The 23,935-nt window shown below is 35.7% G+C and overlaps 1 protein-coding gene across 1 annotated transcript in view; it reads right to left on the bottom strand.

The window, feature by feature from the left end:
- SPTLC3 (serine palmitoyltransferase long chain base subunit 3) overlaps window positions 1-15,474 on the bottom strand; it is a 55,346-nt gene extending 39,872 nt beyond the window's left edge. Inside the window, exons 1-4 of the mRNA XM_026052920.1 lie at window positions 15,445-15,474; window positions 9,752-9,943; window positions 8,058-8,212; window positions 6,980-7,128 (exon numbers count right to left, since the gene is read on the bottom strand). Of these exons, the coding sequence (XP_025908705.1) occupies window positions 6,980-7,128; window positions 8,058-8,212; window positions 9,752-9,877 (430 nt within the window). The 5' untranslated portion in view covers window positions 9,878-9,943; window positions 15,445-15,474. The remainder of the gene's footprint in view (window positions 1-6,979; window positions 7,129-8,057; window positions 8,213-9,751; window positions 9,944-15,444) is intronic.
- Between the last annotated feature and the right edge of the window lie 8,461 nt (window positions 15,475-23,935).

Raw genomic sequence — 23,935 nt, 5'->3', positions numbered from 1 at the left:
TCTTAGCTTTGAATTACTCTAATTATAATGGCAGCATTGTAGGTGGTAGGTGAGGTGTTGCAGGAGAAATACGATACACATCAGTTATTAGACCTGTGATCAGTGGGAGGCTAGTGACAGCCATACACATGGGGGAAAAGTAGAACTGATGATACAAGCTTTCATTTCCCCAGGTTTAAAGTAAAAGGAGTAGTTAGTTAATAAATTCTGCTACTATTTAACGATATAGGGAGATGCCTCCAGCCTCAGAGGCTCCTTAGCCACCATATAAACTGAATCAACTGCATCACTTTCTACTGGGGGAAACATGGAGAAAGGTGTGATCCGGAGGAATGAGGTTCATCCACCAGCATTTCCAGGTGGTCGCAGAGACCACTCCAACCAGCAAAAAGAGCACAACCAGAACGAAGTGTGTCTCATCCAAAGAAGCTTCCACAGGCACAACCTGGTGCACCTCAAGTCACATAAGACAGACGGCAATTACACTGGTCTCCATTACACATACCCTCAGCAGTGTCAACTCATTTTATTCTGACCCTGAAATGTTCTGTGTTTTGATGGGCTCAGACCAGCATCATGATCTGCTAAATACAAAAGTGATGCACTAAGTATATTATTAAATARAAGCACTATATTCATAAACATATTCTACGCATATAGACATTAGATTTTTCCCTGGTCTAGCTGATTCTTATGTTTACTCAAGGTTAGTCTGACCTGAGAACTTGGTTTACAGCTAAAATAATATATGCCACCTCACTGCAAAGGATTTGAGAGAAAGCCACCCRCACTTGTAAGAGAACAAATAGACATAGCTGCTTTCAAAAGTCATTCCCTCCCTATTGAGCAGTTGCAGGCAATAAAAGACAGCGGGTGTAGCAGCTGTTGTTATTTTGCTTCAAGATTATATAGGTGTCATGGAAAGTAAAATCAAAGATCTTTATCAAAAGTGGGGACTTTCACAAGTGGGGACTTGCACAATGTGAGCCTCCTCCACAGTTTCCCTCCCTTGGGGAAGCAAATCCCCTGCGTTTTGCAGAGTCTGGTGACCCAGTTCCCTCTCTCAGCCTGTCTCTGCACTCTGGTGACTGGGAACTTGAAGCACCCTTTGCTCTGACAGGCTTTTACAGACCTACTCCGTGCTCTGGTGTTAGAAATTCCTGTCAGCCTACTAGACACAAAGCTTGGACATTCACTCCTATGAACCAGACCATTTAGTATTTAGCTTTGACAATTCCTTCAGCTCAGACAAGGAGGTTTATGCCAGCGGTCAGTCTGTGCCATATATTTCTAGGACAATCTTCCAGATTTTTGTGTGTTCATGACACGCAGTGGCTAAATGGCCAACATGGGAAGCAGGATCATTTAGTATCATTTTTATTTGTAATTTTAAAACCTAGAAAAGGCAGGAAAATACCTGTTTGTTTTAAACTAAACCAATGCTGGATTATGAAACTGATGCAAGCAGCAAACCTTTTAGTGAAAAAGGACTCACTTAAAGGATTCCCATAAAAGTYATTTTCACATGTGAAAAGGGGCTGTGAATCTTTTGGATCAATGTGACAAAGAACCACTGCTCAATGAAAATAATGATTTGTCAGACGTATCTTGAGCTGAATAGTGAGCAAACCAAAATAACACCTAAACTACCTGACACATGAAACAAGATGAAACTGAGGCCTCCATCTGGTAAGATATTTGCCAGAAATGAGAAAACAGCATTATTGAACCCAACATACACCTTTCAAAATGCAATATTAAATGAGTTATTATTAGAAGCAGAAAGAAACAGAACCTGTAGAAAGTTTATTATTTAATTAYACAAGATGTCTCAGAAAGTTTCACTGTCCCTCAGAGATCAGAAAAGGAATAAATCCTAAACTTTCAGGAGACCRATAGATGTGGATGGGAGAATAGGAGAGAAGCATAAATTAATACTAGTAATGCTGCGTATTTACCTCATTTTATCTTACATGGGTTTATGGCAATTTCAAAAGAAGCAGGTTCTRAAGAAGCATTTGAAAGAAGATAAATGTTGATATTTTCTTAATAGTGACATCAGATAATAGGGTTTTCATACAACAAAGGTACTGCAGGAGCCATAGAGAGAATTGTGTTCTTGTATCATGAACTTGTATCTTAGAAAAGAGTAGATTCATCTKAACAAAACTGAAGTTTTGAAGTTCCTTTTTCCAGCTGTGTTTGCCTTTTTTCCTTTATAAAAATATGCAGCTAAAATTTATGGTTGAAGTCTAGCCTTTTCAGTGCCGGGGCTGGATGGCAATGTCTTAAGTTTCTAAGGTTYTGCAGGTTTGTAGATAGCTGTACATACTGTAGTTATTTTACATTTTAAACAGATTACACAATTTTTACTCCTAAATGCTTTCAGTTACACCTGAGTTGGACTGTCCAGAGCGTAATCGTGCTTTGCAGAGCATACTTCTGCAATGCTGAAACACAAGACAAACCCTTCCGTCATGAACTGGATCAGTTATTCATCACAGGGTTGGCAAAAAGGGAAAAAGATGTCCACGTGACAGAGTAGTAAAATTCCTCTAGTTAACTGTTTTCTAATTTACCCTCTACCCTGTAAGAAATTAGCCAAGATTACGAAACACATAAGTTCTAATTCTCACTTAGGTGTCTGTATTGTTCTGTAAGCTCATACTTGGAAACTTTAAATTCTGTGAACTTTAGTTCCTTATCACTGCCCGATAACTGAGGAATGAACTCTTTATTTCTGTGTTTGTACAGTACTGTGTACAGATTGGGCTCTGTCCTCATTAAAGCTTTCAAGTGGTATAAAACTAAAACCAGACAAACAACTATTTTTATGTTCATGGATCTGCTGATAGAAATTCATATTAGGCCTTAACACTTAATGGAAGGAAGCAAAGAGAATAGAAGTGCTTCTGCATTTTAAGTGCTGGCACAGGTTTTCAGATTTGCTTTTTGGAAATCAGAAAACCAAATTTTAAAGCCCAAACAAACAAAAAGTCATACAATTGAGCGCAAGGTAGCTATTAAAATACAAACTCCTAACCTTGTCCTCCAAAGTGAATCACCTTGCAAGTCTCCTGTGCAGGCTTTGTCTTGTCTTTCGGACCGAAGCATAATCAGAGGAGATGGGTTTCAAAAAGGCAGGAAGTGTGGACGGCTGCTAAAGTTGCACTAATGATATTATTTGCTCCTGCTACTCACGTTTATCATCTTCATAAGGAATATTGGTCACTTAGATAAACGGAGCACTGGAACTACCAGCTGCTCACATGACTCCTTAGCACCAAGTGTAGGGCAAGACAGTCTGCTTTATTACAAAAAGTTCAAAATTACTGATTTTATTGTGATCCACACTCGGCAAACAAGTAACCAATTTCAATGATCATCGTGAACAAATCTCCATTGTATTCTCCATTAACACAAAACTCCAATTCTCCATTAATATTCTCAGGTCATTTTCCTTAGAAAAGCACTGGCATTTCTAGTATCTATCAGTGATCTCCCCTCTGTATGTGTCCACTTAAATGAAAGGAAATCAAGTTTTAGCATTGGCAGTAGATTTTGAAATGAGTTCCCAGGGTCTACAAGCCTCCTGCGTGAAAAATTTCCTCCTGCTCTTTATACAGAAACCTCCTACCAACTCCCTACAGTGCCCTACAGACCTTGTGCTGCAAGAGACAAGGAGCAGTTACCCTAGCCAGTCTTGCATGCCACACAGCATTTTATAGATTTATATAATCTTTTCTATAATGGCTTTTGTAAAGTCCTTTAGCCTCTTTTCCGCTCTGAAGACAGGCATTTTGTACAGCTGGAGACAATCATCTCAGTAGTTTTTCCACACAGAAGCTCTTCAGACCATTGATGATGCTTGTTGCCCTTCCTTGAGGTTTGCCAGTTCTGCTGTTTTTGACCAGAACTGCACAGAGAGAAGCTTAGCTTCAAAAAATTTACTCAAAATACATGTTTGTATAATTTTAGACAACTATTTTAAAACTTTTGTATTAGCTTATCCTCAGAGGAARCCTCCTCCATCAATGTTCCAATTTGAGAGCAGCCTCTGCCCACTTCACAGTCTGCACAGTAGTAAAAGGAAAAACTGAGGTGGTGGGTACAATTTACTATCATAATCAAGCCTCAATGCTGCTCAATTTATTTCTTTTTTCTTTGTCTTCTCCTCCCCCTGAAAATCTTCTCCATGGAGTGCAATGATCTTTCTCATAAAGAAAGACATATCACTGCTTTGAGAGAGATCTTGGAAGAAAAACCCGGAGCATGCCAGGCACTTAGGCTGAATGGTTCTTCTGTAGTCAATAGGCTGAAAATTATAAATATGTTCAAGAGCTTTCTTGGAGTAGGATCCCATAGGCAACTTGGTTGCTACTATCTAGAGTACTTATATTTCAAGCCACTTGAGCTCAGACACACAATTACAACAAATATTTTGACAGGCTGTCTGTCCAGGAACAAAAGCCTTCCAATTCAATTGTCCTCCTATGATTAGGATGGCAAATGATAATTAAAGCACATATGATAATTAAATACAACACACCCTTCCCTATCTCTGTCTTAAAAGTATAGTGTATATACATTTTAACTCAGATACTTGGATGTCTCTAATCTTGCAAATCTACTTGAGTGATAAGCAAAATAGAGTGAGGCAGCACACGTGAGGAAAGAAATAAGAAAAAAGAGTATACATACTGCTAATGGGAAGCTATTTGGGTTGTTTATACAGTTCTTGAAGAAAAGGAGGTTCCTACAGAGTTAAGACCTTTATCATTCCTCAGATTTGCACTCTGCAGTGACTTTTCTCCCCCGATCACACATAGCGAATCCCTCTCACAGAGCTCAGGCTCTCACTTAGCTGCCTAACAAAGTGGTCTGACAGCTTCTCCACATGATCTATTCCAGTTCCTGGGTGCTAATGTTTAAATTAAAAAAAAATCTGAGCAGTCTCATTTATTTCAGATACATTGAAGTCAACTACAAACTACTTCCTGCATAAAAAGAAGTGACATTTTAATAATTGTGTGCTGATCTGACAAGGACTTACTATTATTCTTCCTTATTTGTAGCCTATTCTTCTTCTGATGGCCAGTCTGAACAAAATTAAAGGGACTCTGTTGTGAATGCAAACATAAATCTTTGCATAATCTGTCCTAAACTATCAATCAAGATAGATTCAGGAGTACTGCACAGGAGCTCAAAGAGACAAAGTCCTAGAAAGCTCTACAACGGGGCTCATGTAACAGACTAGACGAAGGTGATTATTGGATTTCCTAACRCTCAAAGCACAGAATCAATCTCATTATGGAGTTTCTTGATAGTAAGCCAGAGTCATACAAGWCTCCAAAACAAAAATTTCCCAGACAGAATAAAAGAATGAAGGATATAGCAAATTTTCTTAAGTACTGAAAGCAACGCAGAATATTATCAGACAAAACAAAGTTTAAGAGAAAGACTAAGAGAAATACTCTTTGAATACCTTAGATAACTAGTAATGGTGACCAGTTGCAAGCATGMAATTCAGTTGAAACAAAATATTGCAATCACCAGAGGGATCACCTACAAAAGGAAAGTAGGATCAATCTACAAACCCTCTCTGGAGGGTTTGCATTACTTTATGTGTCTGGACATAACACTTAACCATGCCTGGCAAAATTTGGCCTGGTTTAAACATAGGAGAAAAGTTTATTATGAGAGGAACAAAATGCAAGTTTTCATCTTGTTGAATTTTTTTTTTTCCCCATCAGACAGGAAATAATATTATCCAGAATTTTCCAGCTCACCAGGCTAGAAAGTGTTCCTTTTATTATTCCAAATGGAAAATAGGCAAAGAAAACATATTTTTCCTTTCCTTTTTTTTTTTTTTTTTAAAATGATACTTTTCTATACATGATGCAAGTTTTGTGAAAGAGAATTTCTATCAGCTAGATTATTTTTAATAATCTCTTTAGGCATGTAGATCACTCAGAATCTATTTAATTTTTGCTCTAACACTCCCTACGGGTGAGATTTCRTGAAGGAGCCATCAGATTTTCAGAAATATGTGACCAACGACAGTAACTCACAGGAGACAATGAACTGCAGGTACCTAAGAACAATTCTGGAGCCTCACAAATTGCCGTAYTCAAAGCTGAACAGCGACAGGGAGTCAAAACAAGCACCCAAAAATCCCCCAACTTCTCCTCCTCATTGCAGTCATCACTAACAGAAAGMAGAACTGGATACAAACACCTTTACCTCATTACCTTAAGGTATTGCTAAAAGGATTTTTTTTTTGAAAATATTTATGATAGCTGCAGGGAAAACACAGCTACTTTTGCACTACAGTGCACAAATCAAAGATTGAGAGCATCCACTGATTTTATAGTGAAGAAAAATAGCCCTCTGTTTGGATGTTGTTGTAAGCTGTTGCAAGTGAATAAGAGATAAAAAATAATTAACCAGAAAAGTTAAAGGCTTCCATTAAACTTACATACTAACTAAAAAGTCAACCAGKGCCTTCTCAAATTATCTTCCTAAGTATTTGGGGAATTTCTGTGTTGTGCTCATGCATGTTTCATAAAACATTACAATATAAATCTTAGCACATGAGATAAAGAAAAAAAGTACAAAGAAACTAATTTTACAGTACTCCACAAGTGGTAACTTAATATAAAACTAATTCAATTAAAATTCACCCTATAACAATTCCCCTTGAAGTCTCAATACATAGTTTACCTCTTTTAAAAAATAATATTCCATCATTAAATATCAAAGATCACTATATGACACATTGGTTTTCTGCTTTTTCAAAACTCAATAACTTTTGAACCTTAAAAAAWTTTTTTTAAAAAACATTATTTTTAGAAGTCAATCATGTAATTGTTGCTGCAAATGAAATTCTGTAAATATCCAGTTCTTTCAAGATATTTGTATGAAAAATCATTTCATTGAAAAAAACGTTAGTGACCATCTAGCTGTTTATTCTACTTACCCATTTCTTGTCTGGTACTGCAGATTCCTGTCCCATATTTTTGTAACTCTTTGGCCACAGTTTTCAATGCATCAGCATCTGTTTCTGCAAAGCCGAGGTAGTTATAAGAACCCATATTGATTACATTCTTGATAGTCCTTCCTGTAAACCTATAATTAAAGCAAATTTTAAAGAATGGTTCAACCCTCCCTCCCATTTCAAACAAACCAAAAGAAATAAAATTGCCCATAAATTTGCTTGATTCCTTATACTTTAAGATATTAATAGTTTTTTTTCCAGTGTCCTCCTTTTTTCTTGACTAAATACTGCAACCTTCTCAGAACGTTTTCCAGATCCCAGACTGTAAATGGCAGTATACTGGTATTGGCTGAAATGATGCCTTTATGGATCTTTAAAAAACAAATAAAACCCCCACCTTGCACTACTTATAAGGAACTTAGAAACAYTATTTATTCAATTGACTTGTTAACAACCTCTGTAAAGTCATTAATATGCCAAAGTTGTCACAGAAAAAATAATTGAACATTAAGAAAATAGCATGGGAAACATTTTGATACCTTCGCAGTGAGCCCAAACCTACGGTTAACATAGCCAACCTACACACTTGGTCTGGTGGATTCCCTTATCTTTTTATAGTTCAGCAACAGAAGTTTTCAGGTTGAAAACAGCTCAAAACTTAGCTCAATGGCTCATTACATAAACCAGAATTCATGCTTACGCAATGCAAGAATGTATGTCTTAAATCCTAACACGGCGGTACAACAAAGCTAGGTGTAATAGTTTGACTAAAGACCTGTCATTATAAATGATGTAAAAATACTCTTATTTGTGCTACCACYGCCAATTAATGCCCATTTGTGATACAGCTTGGGTTTTCCATACTGCTTTGCCAAAAAATATGCACAAGGGGAACAGATTGTCAACACTATACTGATTCCAGAAAAAAAAGAAAGTCACTGTATGATGTTACGAAGCTGAGAGACTCTGTAAGAGAGGCTAGCTACAATTTTCTGTGCTTTGCAGATTTACTAAAAGCTATTTTTTGAAGTTGACACCTGCAGAGAGCAAGTAGGCTCACCTAAATGTCCAGTTGTAATCATCTGTAACACGTTCCATAAGGTCAAACTGCGGTCCTGGAACACTGCAAATTGGACGATTCCAGTTATCACGTATTCTCATATAGAGGTTTCTGGTGTAAAAGTTTTCAAAATCTTGATAAAGTGGCACAAAATCCTGGTTTGAAAACATGCAGAGGGTTATGTTGCTAAGAAAATGTCTGTTTACATACCTAAAATATTGCCATTAAAAAGGAAAAACTTATTTGTTAGAAAACAGAGCATATTTAGTAAACAGCCATCTATTACTAGTGTCAAGTACAACTCTTACCAGAAAATATCAGTTTAACTTCCCCAAAATATACTGCTAATGTTTAAGGTCAACAAGGTGGCCTGATTTTCCAACCAATATTTGGAAAGCTGGAAAGGTAAGAAACTATGATTCTTTCACTTGGAGTAACAAAGTATTTCAAAGAGAGTGGTTTGCTATGTACAGAACAGACTGCAAAATTGGAATAAATAACTTTGTATAATTCATAAACACTGGATTCATTAGACTGAAACTAATCTAGCATAATTGGTCTGGGCATYTTTACTCTGGATCAGATGTGCAAACAGCCAGTTGACACACAAATTTCTTTTGAAAGCACAGAGTTTAGTTGATGTAATCAGTTTGAATCCACGGATTTTACTTGGAAATTAAATGAAAAGAAATAAAAACAATACAAAAATTTATATAATAGAACTATCTACCCAATATTAATCATTGGATACAATAAACCAACAACATAACATGCAATTATGTATGTGGGAGAAGGGAGAATTAACCGAGTAAGTAATGCATGCGGAGCAGTAAAGAGGCTTGACTGGCATGCCTGGGACTACAGTAGTTTGTAAACTGTCAAACTATGAAGTGAACTAAGATCGTTATTGCATGAGAATGTGACTAGAGCCTTTGTATCACAATACATCATCAGACAGCACACGCACCTTTGAAAAGACAAAGAAGAAGACACTATTTCAAGAATTTTAATTGTAAGAGGAACAGCAAAACTATTCACACGTATCCTCCATTATGCCAGGTTTTATTGTAAATGATAGCTGAAACCATAGAGGAGAAGGAGGAGCAACAAAAAAAATTCAAACAAAGCTGGAATGTGATTAAACTTGCTGAGGTGCAAGTTCAAGTTAGCACTATGGGGGTGTTGAAATTTCTCGGTTAGGACTCCCAGGAATTCAGACTATGTTAGGTGTCTGCAAAGACAGTGATTCCTGAGTATGCTGTGARCAGTAGCTCAGCGAACATAAGTCAACAATTACGGAAACATTCGCTCTGTCTATGGCTGCAAAGGACAAAATAAGATATTCAATTGTGACAGAGAAAGTTCAGGGTTTAAGAGCAAGCCTCGGAGGGGTGCTGTATTTAACACTAAGGAGTTTCAGGGTTTTCTTTCTCTGTGAAACAAGACACAGCTTCAACTCTGCTGAGAAAGTTCTGAGAAAGCTTTTGTGGATGTCTCTTAGGCAAACTGACTATGAAAATTATCTTTTTCACTTATGTTTAAATATTTAAGCTGTAGTGCAATGTATGATTCCTTTCATTCCTGTGAAACATTACTTTCTAAGATGAGAGCTTTTTGCCTTAGCTAAGTTATTGCACGTAATTTGGAAGCAGGGGAAAATTCAGTTGTAAATACGTAACATTTTTCATACATACTTTTTGTTGTTCTCTCTCAGCAGCAACGTTACGTTTTTCTAGTCCCCAGGCTCTCATAAAATCTCGCAGGTAGCCAAATATCGTTCCCACTCCAAAACCCACGAAAGTAAGAACAGCAACATACATTGGTGCCTGTTCAAAGTGCTCAATAAATGCTTTTTTGGAGAGGCTTCCATTTGACACTCCGTTCTTCTGAAAAGGCAGAACAGAAACTTGTGGTTAATACATTTTGTCTGATCAAAGCTAATAGCAAAACCTTAGACCTTGAGGCAAATATTTTTCCTCTAATATACCACAGATTGAGACAGGCATTTCGACCTCACAGTTTATCATTTTATGCAAACTATCTTTGAAAAGATCTGCGCTCTAAATCTCTCCTGTAGACATGGGGATGCTCCTGATCACTGCAAATGTCTTCATTTTGCTCCTCTCACCACCAATGKCTTCAATTGCAGGTGCCTTCCTCACCACTCCCTTGTCTATTTTGAAATATTTGGTACTTATGAAAGACTAGCAACATATTATTGTGTAATTGGACAATTATTTCACAGGTGACTGGATGGAAACTACAATACTCTGCTCTTGCAAGATGGAGCTATAAAAATGAAGGGGTGGCATTGAAAACTCACCAAAACCAGGCCTGATTCTACTCCAAAAAGTCTTGTGTGATTGAACGTAGAAGCTAGCCTACACACAGCAAACCCTACCAAAGCAGGGCACCTTTACCATCATGCTCTTTAGCTCAACTTTAGTATCCAGACAGCTACAATCACAGCTCTATTTCTCTTGCCATTTCGTAAATACATTTAATTATTTTTTCAATAACCTCTTCCACACTTTTAACAGTCCTTAAAAATAAAAAAAGTGGAGAGGAGGATACACACCCACATCCCTTGTTTGCTTGGATTAGTCACCATTTTGTAAATAGCTTTTAAAAAATTACAACTCTGTGAACAAATATTTTGTCTTGAAAATGTTCTAAAACTTAACCTATTCCAAATTAAAGAAATAAAATCTGTCAATTGTAGGCTTGTCAAACCAATGCATACTCCAGAGACTTTTCAGGATATTCTTTTGAAAAAGGAATTCCCTTCTGCAAAATATAACAGCATTTACTATTGCTTTCCAGTTATTGTCCAACCTAATTGAAAAAAAAATCAAAAAAACTCATTTAGAGAACTGCATCCTCTGCAAAATCAAGACATAATTTTTAATCATGTTATAAAGTATGATAACATTTTTGAAGAAATGCCATTAATATATTGCTGCCTGTAGGATGGATGAACTAAAAAGGCTAATTATCTAGTTAGGCAATATAGCAGGTTGAATCAGAATGATCACATTAAGTACAACTGTAAATTCCCTCCACTTCTCAGATGTATGTATATTCTTGACTTTTGAATTGCATTAGGCTGYCTTTATCAAGAGAAAGATTTGATTTCAATTTTAACCTGCTAATTTTAGCTTTTTCTAGAAAACAAACAGAAAAAAAAAAGAAAAAACATTTAGACTCTTGAAAGAAACAAAGACATGCAAGAAAGAAGAAGGAATTTCCAAAGGTGGTCCTCACTGTGTGAGGATGGATCTCTGAGGCAATTTTACACACTCACTCCTAGCTAAAAATTAACTACCCTTTTAGCCCGAACTATTTATCATGAAAAGCATTTAATAAGAATGGATTAAACACATAGTCAAGTTATATAATAGATTTGTGTATGTGACAAGATAATCTAAGTATTTCATTGGGGATTAAGCTAAGTCACATTATATTTACCATGAGCTAAGAGCATATTTATGGTCAGCCAAGGCAATTCATTTGACAGTAATCTGTCAAAACCTGAGGTGATAATGAACTGGAGCCCAAGGAATTAGCAGGATGATTCTGTTTATCATTCTTATTAAGAAACACTTTGCTGTTTTCTCTTAATGTTATTTGTCCAGGAACAAGGACACTTTGGCTTATATTGGACTCATCTGTTGCAAAACTAGAACGCTTTAGTTTGAGATCTTTTTCTGGGACCAGCTGCCGCTCTTTTAGGCAGTCATTAATGATATATGGAGCAAACGATGTAAGCATTAACTATTATTCTTAATACAAATGGCTAGTAGAAAGCACATTGTATGAAAGAACTAAGAAGACGTAAGCAGACTCTGATCCACATATCTCATTGATAAATTCTACAACAATACCATAAGAATGCAGATTGTCACTGATGTCAAAGATGCCATTTTCTAAAATGGTGATGGTTTATGAATGATGAAATCCAAATGTCAGCTACAACATGGCAGAGTGAACGAACTTCCCTCTTCCTTCTCCCTTCCAAAAAGGTAGCTTCTTTAAAATGCAAAAGGAGGAAAATCAGTCATTTAATCTAACCCTACACTCACAAAAACGTGAATAGTCTCAGGATTGGAATAACCAAAGCAAGTGAACTTGCCAGTTTTGAAGAGTCATGTCATGGACAAACCTTTAGGATCCAGTCCTCAGAGTGGCTGAACATTGTGGTGAATTTCAACAATTTCAAGCAAGTCAAAACGATCAGTAGTGAAGTGCCATTTTATGTTAAGGTACTGTTGGATTTTTATATATTATCATGAAGTTTTGCTGGGAAAGAAGGAGTTGGAATTGGATATTATACATTTAAAGCATCTGTTTAGTGACGATGGATGTAATCATGCTCCTTATGGTAGCACCAAAATCAAATACAGCATCTCTTAGATATCTTTGATTTGGAGATCATATTGCGTACTCTTTTGAATTTCGCACCCACAGTTATATTATTTGTGAGAATACCTATAGCAGACAGTATTTTTTCTAGATCCACAACCTCCACCTCAGCAATTAGAAGCAGATGGTCAAACAAAGATTATAAAAGAAGATGCAAAGAATGATACTTTTTTGAGTATAGTCTCACAGCTTCTACCAAATTTGTGGCTTAGAATATTCATGAGGCATGTCACATTCAATAGTTAGAAATTGATAAGTAATTTGASTGTTTCACACACATGAATATTGTGGAAATGAATTGTGAATTGTTATGATTGATTTACAAAACTTTCTAATAATTTAATTTGATGATTTATGGTCATTGTTCCCTGCTAAGTTTTTCTGTTCAATCAATTATGCTAATCAAAAATTTCTGTACTTGAATGACTTTGTCTTACACTCGTCTCTTCCCACACTGAAATCTTAATGTATTTAGTTTTATTCCACTCTAATAGTTTACACAAGGGAAAAAAATCAAGATTTTAATGCTCATCCTTCTCTTCACTCTGTCTAGTTCAAACATTTTGAGCTTCAGAATATGGGAATTAAAACTGATRTAAAGCTTGAGGGCATCATGTGGATTTGTACATCTGTAAATGAAATTATGTTTTGCTTTCAGTTACTTTTGTAAAGATTGGAAACATCCTCTCTGCCCTTTTGCCACAGGGTTCACAGTTTCAGAAATATCCCTAATGATTACAATAAATCCCTTCCTTGGCAGCAATAGTTAGTTGAGAGCATACCTCTATCTTTGTTCATAAGATTATTTTTCTCTTCCAAAACATCCTTTAATTTGCTGGCATGCAATTTTGTTTATCATTTTATGAGTAGCACAGTACCATGAGAACCTTTTGCAGATCTTGGGGTCCAGGATTGATTTGTCGCTTGTACAGAGAATTCTTCATTGTCAACTCATATTATCACCTATTTCTCCTCTCTCCTTTTTTTCCTAGACCTTTTGTGAATATGTTAAAGAGCACAGGACTGATTAGACATCCTTGATAGACCATTCCCTGKATTTCTCCAGCCACCTTTTCAAAAACTGTATCTTATTTTTGACCTTCCAKTTCTCTGGTCAACAGCAAACAAGGTGTGCATCATCTGAGTCACTCAGTAATTTTATGTTCTAAAAACCTTGAGTAAATATCCTTTGGTCTTTGTGAAATGCTAATCCACATTTCATTGTCTTGTTTCAAAACATCTTCTGTCATTCCAATTCAAAGTAATTTCTTGCTAATCATCCACAGATCACTAATCAGCCATTAATTACTCCCCTGAGACTGAAGGCCACACTGGCAGATGGATCATTGACCATTATTGGTCTCCAGAAGGACACYTGCAGCAATAGAACTCATGAGCAAAATTTTGACGTCAATGTAGTGAACAGAAGCTTTGGCAATGCAGTTAGTACATCCAGCTTTAAATCCTGTGCTCTTRTAGTCCCATCTTTAACTGGTACTAAACATTTTGAAAAAAAAACCAATATTTTTCCCTAATGAAGAACCTCATCCTAACCTCTTGAGTTTTTTAAATGTAAAAATTGAAAACAAAAACAGACTATTAGAAGTATTACAATGGGCATCAGTATAAATACCAGACATAATAGAAACACAGTTCTAACCRAAATAACTCCCTTCAAAAATAAACTGATCTCCAGTCTGTTAAATATATTTCTGGCAAGAAAAGCCAGAAATATATTTCTTACTTTGAAAGTAGTAAGCTGCAAAACACAATATGTTCATTACCAAAGAAAAAAATAATATAACTATAAAATATGGATAATAAATAATATTCAACTAAATGATATTAAGAAGAGTGTTATAACTGTAGACACTTGTTTCTCACTCACTTTGGTACCCTCTGAAATCTCTCTATTCAGGTATTTCACACAGCTGGCACTAGTCACACATGTATCAAGAYGACAGCTATCAGTTACATATCATGAAGACAATATGGAGACATCACTAAATTTGAGTCGTGGCTCTGATTAGTTTACTAATACGGAAGTAACTGATTATGCTGGCATAAATTAGGAGTAAATCACATCAGCAGAACTGTTCCTGTGAAACTGAGATCTGAATAACTTGTTTTCACACAAGTCTGCTCAGGAGTGACATCGTATACCTTAAGGAAATCCAGAAATTCTAATCTTCTTTTTGAAATTTCTCTTTGTCAAACATTTTGTAAACCATTATGGCCACTTTCAATACACTAGCAGTATGTCAGGATAGCCATAACCACGGAGTAAAACTACAAGGAGAAAAATATAGTCTTTTTTTCTAAATATTACTTATCCACAAGGAATGAAATTTGATTCAGAAACAGATAAAAGTTTCTTTTACTCTCCTTCCATTTAAGAAGAACATTTCATCTGTTTCTGAATTAGATTTTTATCATGTTGTTGCATAAAACCTATAAAAACATAATGCAAACTGACTGATCCACATTCAGCTTCCAAGACAGACATGAATATGAAGAGGCAGGTGTTGAAAACTGTGAAACAAATGAGAGCCATGTTTGCTCAATATCAATTTCAGAAGGCCATTGAAATCTTGAGAGCAGATTAGAGCAGTGCTAGTGCCAAAAACTGATAGGAGCACAGACTGATAATCACTGATGCAACCCTTTCAATCCGATTGCTTTCAGATGGCTTGCAAAGTGTCTTGGTTCTAGACCAAGCTAGCATTGCAACCAAGAGATCCTAAATATATGTAATTTTATGTCTTCCAGGATRAAGACAGTTAAATCCAGCTGCAGGTAGAACATGGGACTTGGAGAGATTTGTGCCTTCTGGAACAGAGGCTGAAGACAGGGTATTCCCAGGTTGCTTTTTAGAAACACAGTCCCCCAGGGAAAAGAAAACTGAAATAATGACAATCAAAAAATTTTCTACAATGAATACACCATTGACACAGATTGAGATTACCTCACAGACTTCCTCAGTCACAGGCAATAAAATCCTTTAAGCACATGTCTTCCCTGTTAAGACATATTAGAAGCTCAGATTTCAGAGAGAAACCAAGGATGCTGACAGAGAGAATTCATAACTTATTGAACTATATAGACAAACTTTAAATTAATCATGAATTTAATGTGACCAAGCCACAAGAAAGTGCAAGTCACACACTACACAAACAGTAAAGATCAAGCAGCCTTAAAACCTTTATTCCTTGTTTCTGTGTATGTGTAGAATCATTAGTAGATCACTAATTCATGCTTAAGTCTTAGAAAGAATATATACCAGATAATGATCTGTCAAGACAAAAAATGAAACTTCCAAAACTGTCCTGAAGGTTTAGGAACATATATAATATCTTCAAAATAACTTTGGTAGTCAGGAATCCAGGAACTTACCAGGGTTATGAAATATAACAACTCATTAACTCTGAAAAATTTACCTCGTAAATAGTATTAGCTGCTGCTGCTTGTTTTGCACTCTTACTTTAATGTTGGTATGAGGATCATGTCTTTTCATGGTCATCAGGAAATGGCTTTTGTTGATCAACTGTTACCCACGTACAACTAAACTTTCAGCCCCGCTGCGCCCATTCACGACAGCGTACTGCAAGCAAATACTAGCAAAGGCACCAATCTTCACTTGCCACGCTTCTCACCATGTTACCAGTCAAGCACAAGTGATATGAAGATATTCACCTCGTAAGAAATTCTTTCTGCATCAAATAATTAAGTCCTGCCATACCAGCTATGACACTAATAATATGAAAATTCAGATGTGAATGACAAGTAAATAAAAAAAAATATCCTGCCAAATATAAAATGCTGTTTTAAAATTAGGAAAAAAAAAACCCACAAAACCTCACCCTAACTGTATTTTTTCAGAGTACATAATTCATGGTGAAAATACTTGTTCCAGATGCAACACAGATAGTTTATAATTCCTTGTCTCTCAGACATACAGCCTATAATAATTTAAGCAGTAGCCTATGTAAAGAATACAGCTTGCTTAACATCAGAAGAAAATTGCAGATTATATTAATGCTTAATTTGTGAATTGAGCCCTTAACCAAATAAATTGGAATTTTACCAATAATGCCATTAGTGACCCTGTCAGAAATATGTCAAAAATAACTCCATTACACAAGACAATAAATAAAAACAGTCAAAAAGATATTTCTGAGCAAAGCACAGATGGCTGGAAGGACACAGAAGCTGGTAAGCTGAGACACAACACTGGAAAAAGGCTTAAAGCTGAAACAGAGATGAGCTTGTAAGGAGGACCTGTCATTGTCTTAATTTTAAATGTTTTTAAGTAACTTGTAAGATGTCTTCATTCAAGACATTTCTCATCTTGTTATCTCACAATATGAATTTCTAGCTCTGCACATAGTATGACCAATGTATGTTTCAACATCAATGAATTATTGTTTGCAGCCAATAAGAAAACTATCTGCTACACGAAATTTCTCCAAAATTTATAAATCCACTATGAAATTGGTCCAATAAGTAGAACTGAACTTTGCAGAATGGTGACATTACAAAACTTTTCTAAAGTAGAGCCATGTGCACCTCTTCACAACACAGAAGCTTAGATGGATGCACACAAACTTGAGACAAATGAGAAGGGTTCTACTTGAAGAGCTTTTGCTCGGCAGCAAACCATAAAGACACAATGCAATGATCAGGAGAGGAAAAGGATACAAATCTGTGGAAACACTATTTTTTTCTTCCTTTTTTTTTTTTTTTTTTTTTTTTTGGAAATGGCAATTTTTAAAGCCTACAACAAATTCTATCCAATGCAAACTAAAGCATTCTTCTCTTACTGGCCTAACATCTGTACAGCACAAGCAACATCAAGGGACAGTAAAAAGAAAGGCCAATATGTCCCAGGACAGACACAGCTCTTACCGTGTCTGTCATGACTCCTAGGGAACTCAAAATCGATTCACTCCGACATAACTGGGAAGCATGAGGGCACAGACAGAATTTAATGACTTTTAGAGACAAAACAAGTAAGTTCATTACCCAGAGAGATGCTTATAAACAACAGAGTGTATTTCCTAACCTTACAGCAATTACAGAGTAGAAAGCCTGGTGTGTTGAATCAGATCAAAGAACTAAGACGCACATGTTAGAGCAATCCTGGTACATTTTACAGCACCTAATTGCAGCAAATGTTTGCTGTTATTCCCAAACTCACAATGACCTGCAAAATTCACACTGCCTGTCCAAATCAGAACCTCTGCTGATTGTTCATACGTGTGCCTTTGGCTTTAAGAATAAATAAAAAGAAACCTGAAGTTGGATCTCTTCAAAGGTCTTCAGTTTCTATGCATTGCTCACTAAGAGAAAAAATTTCTGCCAGCAGTGACTTAGTGTTTATGAACACATATATATGTATATATATAAGTATGTATGTATAGAACAATAGGTTGATACACACATATTATATATACATGTATATTTCTCATGATAAACTGGTATATGTCAGAATGAAGGCTAAACAGAAGGAAGACAGAATAAAGAGTAGAAAGACACTTGTGATTATCTAAGCAGAGCATTAGTGATTTGAGCTAGTAGTGACTCTGGGCTAAAACCTATGTGCTTCAATCCATCAATTCAGTTTCCCACATACAGACTTTGCAAGGAACACCAGAAAATTCTCTAACTAGCATCATTCTTCTCCCTATGCATGTGAACAGACAGGTCTTACACACTAGGCTTGCATGGCCAAAATGTCATTGAACCCACTTTTTGCTCACTGTATAGTACATTGACTTGAAACAGGGCAAGGGTTTGACCCTGGTAACAAATAGAACCCATTAAATAATAAGAAGCATAGTTCATAATAGAATGGATGCATCTCTGGACTTTCCTAGGTCATGCTAAATACACTAGAAATTTCAATCTTAACATGCTTAAACTTTAAGAAGAGTCCCAGTCCATCATTGCTTCCTGTGCAGTTTTGATAAAGACTTAGGGAGTGCATAATACAGTAAATCCTTTGTTCAAGGAACACAAATATAATTAATATAATTCACAGCAATCAGTCTTCCTATCTCAAAGTTGCACAGCATTAGAAGAATTTGCATGTTATTCTAATTATTCTGAAAATTATGCACAGGTTAGGCAAAACGTGCTCTCTACGATATTTCTGCTATTGCAAGGAGTTTCATGTCATATTTCAGAAAGTTGTCAAAGAAAATAATTTCCAATTTTGTTAACACAATCAGAGTCATAGCTGGTCAAATTTTAGCATTTAACCTATCTCTTCCAAGGTAATTAAACATTTTTAAATGATATGTAAATAGAGATCTTATGGCATACTATGAATGGAGAGGAAGGAGAGATGCTGTGCTGGGAACTTCCTGATTATGACATTTCATGATGGAGATAAACAGAATTTCTCAAGAACAGCTGGGATAGAATAATTAAAGTGATTTAGGAAGGGTTTATGTTACTAGTTTTACAGGCGGGAGAATTAAAAACACAGAAGACAGACAGACAAGGTCTTTCCCTGAACTGGGATAAGATGTATAACATGAAAAAAAGAGTCTGGCATAAAAAAAGTTCAGAATAAAGTAGTTTTTTAGAAATGACACACTTTTTCTTAAGACAGATGAACCTGAGAAAGAAAAAAGTGATAACCAGCTTATAAATCTGGCTCTTCAGTATGAATCAGTCTCACAGTACATTGCAATGGAACAAAGCTGAGACAATAAATAGCTTGACACATTAAAATACAAAAGAAACTTTCTTAAGTAATAAAGTGGGGATTCACATAACAATGCTTAGGCAACTTGGCAACACTCTCCAGGGCATAATTAAACTAGGATGGATCATGCCAAAGCCAACATCAGAACTGGCATAAATGGTGCACTGATTTGACCACGTAACTCAGCAACATGACATGGATTGCAGCCTATTTAGCCTCAGATGATGTAGTGAGACTCCCCGAAAAAAGCTTACAAAATAATCTGGATTCACCAACTAATACTATTTTGCTAAATTTTGGCATTTTATTCCTTTTGAAAATATTTTCTTTTGCTTTTTAGAATAATATATATCTKAACAAATTTTGAGCTTGTAATCTGTATAGATGTTTCATCTGCAACATAGTTTTGTAGGAATGGAATCCTGTTCTACTCCGCAAATTGTAGCCTATTTACCTCTATATATTTTTAGCAGGAACCTTAAGTTAAAAGGTTCTGACCTTTTCAARTGCCTCATCATTACAGAATTTCTTTCTACCTATCCTCTCATTGTTTCTTGACTTTTACTCTACCTTTTTGATAGAGWGATAAATATAGATATAGGTACAGCTGTATCAAATTACACATCTATAGCTGTTATCTAAGTGTAGGTACAGTTATAGATAGCTCTTAAATAGATAGGAGATAACTCTGTGATAAAAAGTTGTGATTAATTAGAATAAAATTATTCACAGTACTTCAGGCCAGGTTATAGTGCTGAGCTAAGCAAAGTATCATCTATTAGGCATCCTGACACCATGTTTTTTTTTCTCCCTGACCTTGGCTGCCCATATGAATATATCTGTAGGGGATATAGCATAGTTTTAGTAAGTCAAGCCTAAAGTAAGCTGCAAAGAAACTCCAATGAAGTTTTATCAGTATTTTTTTTTTTTGTAAGAGKTGAGTTACCATTGAAAGTCAATTCTAACATACTCAAAATGGTATACTTTGGGAGGGAAAAAAAAATAAAAAAAACTGTATGTAACACTGGCTCCTGAACTGATTTTAGTTTTTAAGAATTTGCAAGGAAAATAAACACTGTAAATAGCTTGGAGGAAAACTTGAGTAAAAGTATAACAATGACCCAAAAAGTAATCAAATATTTCAGTACTATTGCATAAAAAATAGAATTGAAACCACAAGCAATATAAGGRAGAATGCTATCAGTATGGGACAGTTAAGCTCACACGATTTCTTCATATGTTCCTCTGACGACTACAGCRTGAATCCCATCAGAAACAGGATTATTGACTAGCTACAATTTGAGCGTGATACACAACTTATCTTGTACTACAAAAACAGAAGTAATACAAATATCTGTAAAAGTAGAATAAATGACGTGTACTTACCAGAGATGCAAATCTTCTAATGGGAGATGCATTTTCACATTAAGAAAAAAATATCAGAACAAGGAAAAATCTGTTTTTTATTTTAGCACTAGCTCTAATTTAGATCACAATAGGAACAGTGAGAAAACACTCAACACAGCAAAATCAGGGCTTACACCTTCTCTTAAGGGAAAAATATATTTTTTTAACTTCTGGAAAAGTAGAGTGAGGCAGCTAAATGTTTTTTCTCTCAAAAAGAGAGAAACTTGACTCAGGACTCTACACAATCTTCACATCAATTTAAAGTACAAAAGCAGTCTAGTATTTCTTTTAAGATTTTGCTGTAATTGAGGAAAAAATGCATATTTTAGCAATTGACAATCAATCGGCTTTTTTTTCTTTTTTTTTTTTTTCCTTCCAAAACTGTATTTCTATTAGCAACTTGCAAAAGGACTCTTCCAGGACAGCAGGGGTGGTACAACAGTTCCACTAATATCCAAAAGTTACTCCTCTTTTCATTCGTATTTATTTTTGTCATTTACAATCAGAAGACGATCTACGTCTTGATGATTTTTTAATGTATATATAATTGCAATGATATTTACCAACCATTATTAAATCAGTTAATTATATATTAGGGCTCAAAACAAAATAATTGCAATGTCCTTCTACCTCAATAGCTTGAAAAATAATTAAAATGAAAAAAGAGTTACATGATTATTTTTGGTACATTACACATCAAAATGCTCTTAATAATCTTTTCCCGTAATTATGCAAGTCATGACGCTGAATATCAGAACTGTTGGCATTCTGTCATCTAAACTCCTGTAAGTATTACAGATGAGAAAAGTACCCTGAAAAGGGGCTCTTGCCATGGTTTACAGCAGTCTGGGTATGGGCAATCCTCATCTCGTCATAGGGCCCTAATTCTCATCAGCACATCCACATCRACTTAGAGTCAAAACATCTGAGATCTGCGGCTCCTGGTTGAAAAGACAGGAATCTGGAAAACGAGGCCTGTCAGAAATTCAAGAGGCAGAAAGCAGGTRCAAACATAATAAGGAAAGGAGATGACTGAAACATGTTTTCTTTGGCTCAGCTAAGGCATCTTTTCAAAAACACATTTGAACTCATTGACCAGTTTCAATCAAATCTGCTAAAAGAAAAGAATTAAGATATGAACTTCCTGAAAGTCCCATGAAAATCTGACTGCAGGAGTGCAAAGGTATCCAAATCCATGCATACACTGAAGGAGAGAGAACAAGTTTGCTCTTTATCTATGCTAGGAAGTAAAATATGGAAACACACACATAACGAACCAGCACTTGCCCTGCATTCAGAGCTGTGTAAGACACACTTTCTATTCAGGCTAAACACAGAAAAAGAGGTGGTAGGAAAGCTGCAAAGTCCTGGGTGGTGGAAGATGGCTTGCACAAAATGAGATGAAATCAGGCTTTCTTAGTCCCATTGCTCATGAAAACAAACACTTATGGTCATTCTCCAAGTCATTTTCTGTCTTACTTTCATGATTATTTCCTCCCCTGTTGCTGAGGGACAAATTTAAAAACAATACTCAAAACATTACTGCATCTTGGAATTAGTTTAAGTAGACATTAGAGTATCTTAACTCAAAGTTTTCATTATGCTGATCATAAAATTCTAGAAATCAAGAGAGTTAGAAAAGGCAGGAAATGGAACAGCAGGAAAACAAATTTCAGGAAAGCACAATTGCACTCAGAAGGGTACCTTCATAAGGCAGGCAACTCTTTAGAAAGCAGTATTAAAGTAAAATGAAGTTAGAAATACAGCCATCTTTTAAGAAAACAACGTCAAAGGCAAAATGTCAAATTACACCACCACTTAATTCAGTGCTACTAAAGTAAGCGGAGAGAAGGTCTCAGCTGATGTACTCCATTCAGCTTTAACCAATATACTTCTTGAGAAGGAAGGCATGAACCAACTGAAGACATCTAGGAAGAGAATCATAAAGACTGGTCAAGGAAGTTATGAGGAAACGATGAAAGAATTTGAATCATTTAGTGTAAAGAGAAGAGTAAATCCCAAGGAGGCACAAGGAAAGTCTTCAAAAATGTAAAATATAACTGCAAGAGGAAGGGAATAAACAGCACTCTGGACAGGAAGCAAAACACTTAGGTCACAGCAAAGGACATCTAAACCAGACAAGRGAAAGATCTTCTTACGGGTAAGGTAAACATTAAGCTAGATCAATGGAAGTGTTTACGTCAAACATAAACAAAACTCTAACAGGAATGTACCATGTGCAGTCAGGACTAATATTGTCTAGGAAGAGATTGAAGAAAGCAATTGTGCCAGTTTTAGGATTTTATTAAATTCTAAAATAATTCTACAATAGAATGGCCTAGCTAATAGTGTAACAGGCTCCAGTAGAGCCTTTAAGACATTATGGAGTAACATCAGCCCTAAATAAAACCGTTTTACAGAAGATGCAATCTCAAGACAACTCTAAGTTTTGATACTTATTCTTCCATTTTACTTTAGTTTTAAGAACTCATAATTATGTGAAACGTGGGACAAAAAAAGCCACAAGTTGCTGAAAATAGCCAATATACTTTTTACGTAGACAGAAATGCAAGAACAGAGAGATWTCCTCTGATGCATGGATCCTAGAAGGAGCAAGTGGGCACATAGAGATTCTGCTTAAAGCTAAACTAAAGTCAACAAGACTAATCCTTGTCAGCTGTCCACATTTGGAGGACTTAATCTTTTCATCACTCTTTGCAAATCATTGAACAAAATCCTGATTAACAAAAGGGTGCCACTTCTGTTTATACATCTGTGCCTGTGCTCCTAAATTTGGGAAGTACTGAGGTAGATAAGAGCTTCCCTTCTCCCTCACTGTGTACAGATATCTAGAGCAAAGACTAGGCAGGAGCACACAGAAGGGATGTGCTGAAGTTCTGATCCAGCATGCAAAGTCCTGAACAGCCTAATGCATTTTTGTTTAAATCGAGAGTGACAAAAATATATCTATGCATCAGTATTATTTCCCAAATATAAGTGTTAGCAATAAAACCCAGAAGGAAGCTCACTTTTCTCAGAAAAAAAAAAATGCAATTTCCAAATCCATTAAAATACAAAGATTTTTTTAAAGGACAAGGAAAACAATCTTATATTCCTGGAAGAAAAGTAGATGTTTTAAAAAAAGTAGATACATGATATATAAAACACAAGTCAAAGTTAACTTTCACAGAGAAGTTGAAAAACATTTTTTTGAAGGTGATTTGGGGAAGGATAGATGATGAACATTATTTGCAGAAATTCAAGCATTTAAATTAGAAAAGCATTCTAAAAATAAGTATTTCTTCCTGTATTTCAATACAGTGATTTCCATCCCTCA

Source organism: Nothoprocta perdicaria, unplaced genomic scaffold (assembly GCF_003342845.1).
Source record: "Nothoprocta perdicaria isolate Ctin4 unplaced genomic scaffold, notPer1 scaffold_93, whole genome shotgun sequence".
Lineage (NCBI taxonomy): Eukaryota > Metazoa > Chordata > Aves > Tinamiformes > Tinamidae > Nothoprocta > Nothoprocta perdicaria.
The sequence above is the reverse complement of the archived record's forward strand: the minus strand, read 5'-3'. Positions and strand labels throughout refer to the sequence as shown.